At 43.4% G+C, this 7,684-nt stretch overlaps 1 protein-coding gene across 1 annotated transcript in view; it reads left to right on the top strand.

Moving 5' to 3' along the window:
• LOC119422509 (ectonucleoside triphosphate diphosphohydrolase 7) overlaps positions 1–7,684 on the top strand; it is a 41,167-nt gene that overhangs the window by 20,215 nt on the left and 13,268 nt on the right. Inside the window, exons 5-9 of the mRNA XM_037689885.1 lie at positions 6,380–6,530; positions 6,696–6,799; positions 6,935–6,994; positions 7,093–7,241; positions 7,332–7,498. Coding sequence (XP_037545813.1) covers positions 6,380–6,530; positions 6,696–6,799; positions 6,935–6,994; positions 7,093–7,241; positions 7,332–7,498 — 631 coding nt within the window. The remainder of the gene's footprint in view (positions 1–6,379; positions 6,531–6,695; positions 6,800–6,934; positions 6,995–7,092; positions 7,242–7,331; positions 7,499–7,684) is intronic.

Here is a 7,684-nt window from a genome sequence, read left to right as displayed (position 1 = left end):
CTTCTCATTGAAGCTTAAGAAGTTTAAAGCCATCCAGTCCCGGATGTCAGCCAGGCAGTCAAGAAGAGGCTGAATAGAGCGTGTGCCTCTGTGCCTCAGGGGGAAGTAAATTTGGCAATCATCGGCGTAGAAATGAAAGGGTATGTTGTGTTTGCGGAAGATAGCACCTAGTGGCAGCAGGTATAAAGAAAAGAGAGGGGGACCGAGGATGGACCCCTGCGGTACCCCCCACTGGAGCGCTGTCGATGCCGAACTAGAATCTTTGATATTGACACAGAAGGTTCTGTCAGATAGGTAGGACCCAAACCATTTAAGTGCTGACCCTGTGATGCCCACCCACTGCTCCAGTCTAGAAATGAGGATCTTGTGGTCGATGGTGTCAAAAGCATGTACCACATGAGGTGCGAATGACAATAAAGAAACTCTGACTCTGACTCTGACTGACTGACTCTTACAATGCTGTGATTGCTAGTATCACTCAGCCCTCTGTGAATAGTAAACAGCCATCAGTGTGTTAATGATCCATTGTTAGGCTGATGGTCCTTCTTGAGCATGTGATCAGCTGGTTTTGGTTGTCAGCAGCAAACTGGTTGATCCACTCTGAGAAGGTGCCATTTAAGAGACTGAGCTGAATACAGCACCTCAGACTGAAGAAGTCCTTCAGATGAAAGACGAAACATTTCTACATTTTTTTGCTTTGTTTTGTTTTTTGTTTTTTTGAATGTCCAGAGGACCAGATTGAAGTTTTTTGGATAGAAAAAATAATTACAAATACAAACAGGTTGAGCAGAGTAAGTAAAGACAGTAGCAGAGTGAAAAGTGTGGTCAGTTTGTCCTCCAGCAGTCTAAGCCTATAGCAGCATAACTAAGGGACAGCTCAGGAAACCCAAGCCGACCCTAACTATAGGATTTATCATGAAAAAAGTAGTGGCGTATAAGGTAAATAAATACGTTTCACCTTTCTTTCTTACATCCTCTTGGTACATTTGTAAAAATCATATTTTTATTTAGTGATTTATGTAAATGAATTTGGAGCGTTGTCCCTGCACTGGTACGCAGTAACAATGTGTTACTGAACATTTTGTTTCCAGCAGGAGGAGTGTTGTTTATTTGACTCACTGCCAATCAGCTGAAAAACTGTGTGTGTGTGTGCGCACATGTGTGTATGCGCACGTGTGTTAATTCAACAGAGGATAGTGTTGGAAAAAAAAACCGACAGGCTTTAAATTTTCCCTTCTTCCTGAGTTAAAACTTTATTCTAAAAAAATGTTTAATTTGTAAAGTAATATTTTTGTGATTTATTACTAATATAATTAGTGAGGACCTTTCAGATCGTTTGTGTTTGTGTAGATTCTCCAGGACATGGCAAACCTTAAGATTAAAAAAGGTCAACTCGTGTTCTTTTTTTTGATATTGAAGATGTTTTGTATCTGAGAGGGTTTTTTAAAATTCATCTGAAAGTTGTAAGATAGCAAAGGTTAAACTACACAGGAAAAAAAAGAACAAACACAATAATATTATCATGTCTTATCAACAGGGTCCAACGACATTCAGTCAGGTCATCTGGACAGTTTATTTTTTTGTGCTGAAATGTTTCACCTTCGATCCAGAAGGCTTCATCAGTCAAGGAAACACACAACAAAACTGATTCTTCCCCCAACAGCTTACTCCAAAGTGGAACAAACCAGTTATGTTGGTGCTATGTTGACTGTTTTTCTTATACATTTTATTGTTGGATGTAACTGGGACCCTGTGTACATAATTTCGCTCCACCACATGTACCACATGAGGTGCGAATGACAATAAAGAAACTCTGACTCTGACTCTGACTCTAAGATGGTCTCTTTTGCACGCCCCCTCCTCCAATGCCGGCCCTGTTCCTCATCGACACTCATGTCGTGCGTTTCCTTGACTGATGAAGCCTTCTGGATGGAAGGTGAAACGTTTCAGCACCAAAAAAAAAAAATTTGTTCAGATGACCTGACTGAAAATTGTTGGATTGTATACCTGGATTATTGAGCATGGACTTTGTTGTTTATCACCAGGGTATTCAAAAAACTCAAAGGTTTTCTCCAAACACGATACATTTGTGCATTTCAAACCAAACAGGACCAGATTCTGGATTATTATCATGATGTCATCAACGGAGACATCATTCAAAGTTCTAACAACTCCTTTCAGGCTGACAAAGACCCAACCCAACACATTCCAGTTTGAACTGAGAAAGTTTCTAGAATTAAAAGTGAAATGTCTTGAACAAAAAAAAACAAAAAAAGTCGATCCATCTGGATTATTGAGCATGCATCTGATAAGTCCATCCATCCATTCTCTTTACTCGCTTCTTCCTTTTCATGTCACAGGAGTCCCTGGTGTTCATATCCAGCAGTCACTGTGTGAGAGGCGGGGGACACCCTGGACAGGTCTCCAGTCCATTACAGGGACACATAAAGACAAATGAAACAAACAACCATTCTCTCTCACACAGGGACAATTTAAAGTCACCAGTCAGTATAACATGCATGTTCTTGGTCTGTGGGAGGAAACTGGAGTACCTGGAGAAAACCCACACATGCACGGAGCGATCATGCAAACTCCACCCAGAAAGGTCCCTGGTCGGGATTTGAACTGGGGTGACCTGCTCATGAAGAAATAATAAGGTGACAGATTCTTCTGGTCAGTGCAGCAGTCAGAGCTATTTAAGACATCTGGCAGAGCACAGCCTCAAACGTCAAAACCAAATTAAAGCTGCAAGCAGCATTGGAGGCCCTAGCAGCAAAGCGCCGCTCCGGCCTTACGGAGACCGCGGGAGCTCCAGCTAGTCCACCCAGTTGCCATCACAAATGCTCTCATGCCAATCCCACACGCGTTCACCACGGGGCGCATTTCCCAAATCTTCAACATCGCCTTCTGTCCATGTCGTTACTTGTCCAGCTGCAGGTCTTACAAGTATAGGCGAAATCTGACCTTCCAGACGGGAGTTATGGTGACTTCCTGTTTTGTGGCGAATGTTTGACAAGCACTTCCTTTATGCTTTTCAAAATGTCATGTGTGGTAATCAACAGTTAGCGAACAAAGTTTCAATCTAATATCTTACACAGTGCGAAGCTGGAAGAGTCACCCAATAATCAACAGTTTTTTCTCCGAGTAGGTGGGGCTTAAGTGATGTCATTACTCAACAATACCAATGTGTCTACAAGTGCTCACTGATGAAGCACAAAACCTCAGGTTCAGATTGTATGATGTATCACTGAGATATAACTGTTAGAATAATGTAGGGGGCGCACTGGAGTCCAATGTTAAAGAACAATATCAATGTGTCTATAAGTGCTCACTGATCACGCTCATAAAATCTGGTACATATTGGACGATATTTCACTGAGATGTAACTTTTTGAATAATCTAGGGGGTGCACTGGAGTCAAACATTAACCAACAATACCAGTGTGTCTAGAAATGCTCACAGATTACGCACCAAATATCTGTTGCGGATAGGATGATGTATCACTGAGATATAACTGTTGGAATAATCTAGGGGGCTCACTAGAGACATATGTTAAACCACAATATCAATGTGTATAAAAGTCCTCGGTGATGATGCACAATAAATAAATCTAGTGCAGATTGGATGACGTATCACTGAGCTATAACTAGGACTAATGTAGGTGGTGCTGTGGAGGCTATTGGCCACTTATCATAGATACCTGTTCAAGGGGCGGATAATGATCCATCCATCCATTCTCTTTACTCGCTTCTTCCTTTTCATGTCACAGGAGTCACTGGTGTTCATATCCAACAGTCACTGTGCGAGGGGCGGGGTACACCCTGGACGGGTCACAAGTCCATCACAGGGACACAGAGACAAACGAGACAAACAACCATTCACTCTCTCACTCACACCTAGGGACAATTTAGAGTCACCAATCAGCCTAGCATGCATGTTTTTGGTCTGTGGGAGGAAACCGGAGTACCCGGAGAAAACCTACGCATGCACGGAGAGAACATGCAAACTCCACCCAGAAAGGCCCCTGGACCGGGGTTTGAACCAAGGACCTGCTCGCTGAGAGGCAGCAGCTCTACCAATTGCGCCACCATGCTGCCTGGATAATGATCAATCATAATAATTTTGGTGCACCTCGGCTGAAATCTGTGTATTTTTGAGCTAAACGTATTGCAACGGCGTCATTTCTTAATTCACCACGCTGCCACGCCAACATCGTCAAGCCAAAACGGTTTGTGCTTTAAATCAAGTCAGACCATATTATCTGTCTTCTAACACAGGATCATCCTGATTAGGTCAATGGTGTCAAAGAGGGAGCATTCCAAGTTAAAAAAGAGACTTCCTGTTCCGAGGAGGTGGGGCTTTGATGACGTCAAAATATGACCACAGTGGATCGTCGGGCATCCAACAGGGATGAGTCATGCCAAGTTTTGTGCATTTCGGTTTGAAAGTTATAGTGTTTGGCAATTTATGTCGTGAAGCGAAACTTTGAGGCCTGGCCACGCCCCTTCAACATATACAAAAATGCAAACTTTAGATAACTTTTACTCTCCAATGTCTTAAGGGCATATCAACCAAGTTTGAAGGCAATCCTTCTAGGAGGAGTTTGTTAAAATTTGCAATTAGAAACGCCCCAAAATGACCCTTTGACCCAAAATGGCTGACTTCCTGTTGGTTTTGGACCAGGGCTCCAAGAGACTTTTTCATAGGTCCTGAGAAGATACAGATGTTCACTGAGTTTCAGAATTATTGGTCAAAAAATGGTTTGGGGCTGATGCTTTAAAATATTCTAGGGGGCGCTGTGGAGGCTATTGGCCACTTATCATGGCTTCCTGTTCAAGGGGTGGACAATGATTGATCATACTGATTTTGGTGCACCTCGGTTCAAATCTGTGGAATTTCGAGCCAAACGTATGGCGACGGCGTTACGTCTTACTTCGTCACGTCGCAACGCCCACATGCTCCACCCAAAACTGTCAGTGTTGGAAAGCAAGTTATACCGACATGTCTTCGGTCACTGGACACACTATCATGCTGATCAAGTAACGGGGTCAGATAGAGATTGTTCAACATAAAACTTTATACTTCCTGTTGTCAGGGGGTGTGGCTTAAGTGATGTCATGATTTGACCATTCAGTCTTGCAGGGGACTGGATGTGGATCAATCACTGAAGGTTTGATGTCTCAGACAGTTTTCTTGTAGGAGCTATTAGCGTTTCGTTTTTCATTGCGAGATGTCAAACTTTAATGTCTGGCCCTGCCCCTTCAGCATGCTCCGAAATGAACCGTTTAGATAACTTTGCGTCCCCTATGCCTTTTGACCAAAATGGGCAAGTTTGAAACTGATTGAGCAAAATCCCTAGGAGGAGTTCGTTCAAATGCGGAGGCTGTAAACCGCCAAAAAGGTGTGAAAATTGGTCCGACATTCCAAAATGGCCACCTTCCTGTTTATCGTACAACGTTGGTGCCAAGGGTTTTCTGTGCATCTTGGGGTATTGGACAAGTGTACCAAATTTCACGTTTCTACGACAAACTAAGGTTAATGCGGAAGGAAATTTGAAAATTTCTAGGTGGCGCTAATTTTTCACCAGTCCTGATGCGTCTGCCAAATTTGTTGACCTTTGGGATATATTAAGGCCCCTGTGACCTTTGGGATATATTAATGCCCCCGTGATCTTTGGGATATGTTAAGGCCCAAAACTCTTATTCATTTGGCGGAAAAAGTTGCAGCTCGGGCCTGAACAGAGCGATTACAATAGACCTTCGCAGCGCTTCACTGCTTGGGCCTAAAAAATCTTTCAAAAGGTGTATTTGCCTGTAGCAATTAAATAATGCATACAGTAGTCCCTGGTTTATCACAGGGGGTCCGTACCCTGAAGACCTGCGATAAGTGGAAAAACCGCAAGGTAGGAATAGTAGTACAAGTAGTAGTTTATTTTATTATTTATATACATTTATATATAAAGACATTTTAAACCCTTCCCACTCTTGCAATATTCTAAACAATGTTTCTAAACTCTAAACGCTCTAAAAGAGACAGCATGTCATGATTTCTGCTCTCAGCCACCTGCCAGTGTTCTTGGCCACGCCCACTTCTCTGCTCTGCACGGTGAACAGCTGATCAGCTGCAGCAGGTACTTTATCCTTCAGTGTGGGCTGCACAAAGGTGCAGGAGGTGATAAATAATTTAAAATAATTGATTTTAAATAAAAATCACATGCCAATCATGTGGCTCGTCCATCAATCAGCCAATTAGTGTCACGTCCACTCTTATTTTGAAAAACCGCGATAGAGCAAGTCGGTGATAAACGAACCATGAAGTAGCGAGGGACTATTTTACATTAATATTTACACATATATGTATGTGAATATTTTTCTCCCAGGTATCTCTACCCTGGCACACACCCCCACTCAGGCCAGTAACTACTTGGAGCCCCTGCTCAGCTTCTCTGCTGCTCACGTCCCAAAGAGCAAACACAAAGAGACGCCGCTCTACATCCTGTGTACAGCTGGGATGAGGCTGCTTCCTGATAGGTAGAAAGAGCTGAGCACCACTTTTTATCTCAACAATGTTTTGATGTTGAGTTGGTCTGATCCGTAACAAAAATGACGTCTACACTTTCACTCAATTGTTTTTCTCTTTGAACTTGTATTATTTCTGGGAGCCCTGTGTTTGAACATTTGATGCTGTGTTTGCAGCCAACAGGCGGCCATCTTGGAGGACCTGGTCACTGATGTTCCTCTGGAGTTTGACTTCCTTTTTTCTCGTTCTCACGCTGAGGTCATCTCTGGCAAACAGGAAGGTGATGTTGCATGAAAATCCCAGGAATAAATTTTAAAAATGACTGAGTAATTATTTCTTTCTAAATGTTATCTGCGTTTTCTTCCTCCCCGTGGTCATCGTGATGACATGTTCACGTTGCCTGTCCACCCTGAAGGAGTGTATGCATGGATTGGTATTAACTTTGTCCTGGGCCGCTTTGATCATCCTGACGAGGGTGAGTGTGGAGATGCAGCGTCATTAAGATGGCTTTGAAACAAAAGTAAGGATCAGATTCTGTGTTCAGAAAACTTATTGAATCTGTTTGTATTTCAGAGGATGTCACCGTTGAGGTGACGACCGGCTCAGAGAACCAGCCTCTGATCAGTCGGCGGCGCACAGTGGGCATCATGGATATGGGCGGAGCCTCCCTACAGATTGCCTATGAGGTGCCCAGTGCCATCACCTTCACCTCGCCACAGGAAGTAAGGTTACCATTTGAGACGAGCTCAGGCTGTGGGTCGATCCAGACGGCCATGTGCAGCAGTAGATTTCAGCGTGGTTGTGTTTTTCAGGAGGAGGCCGGGAAAAGTCTTCTCGCAGAGTTTAACCTCGGCTGCGACGTCGAGCAAACCCAACATGTGTACCGCGTCTATGTCACCACGTTCCTGGGCTTTGGAGGAAACATGGCCAGACAGCGCTACGAGGACCAGCTGGTCAACAGCACACTGACCAAAAACAGGTGAACCCCCCCCCCCCCCCCACACACACACACACACACACACACAGATAAATAGTACAAACCGGATTCCAAAAAAGTTGGGACACTAACAATTTGTGAATAAAAACTGAATGCAATGATGTGGAGATGGCAAATGTCAATATTTTATTCGTAATATAACATAGATGACAGATCAAAAGTTTAATC

Source organism: Nematolebias whitei, chromosome 16 (assembly GCF_014905685.2).
Source record: "Nematolebias whitei isolate Nwh7 chromosome 16, NemWhi1, whole genome shotgun sequence".
NCBI lineage: Eukaryota > Metazoa > Chordata > Actinopteri > Cyprinodontiformes > Rivulidae > Nematolebias > Nematolebias whitei.
This window is presented reverse-complemented; position numbering and strand designations above follow the sequence as displayed.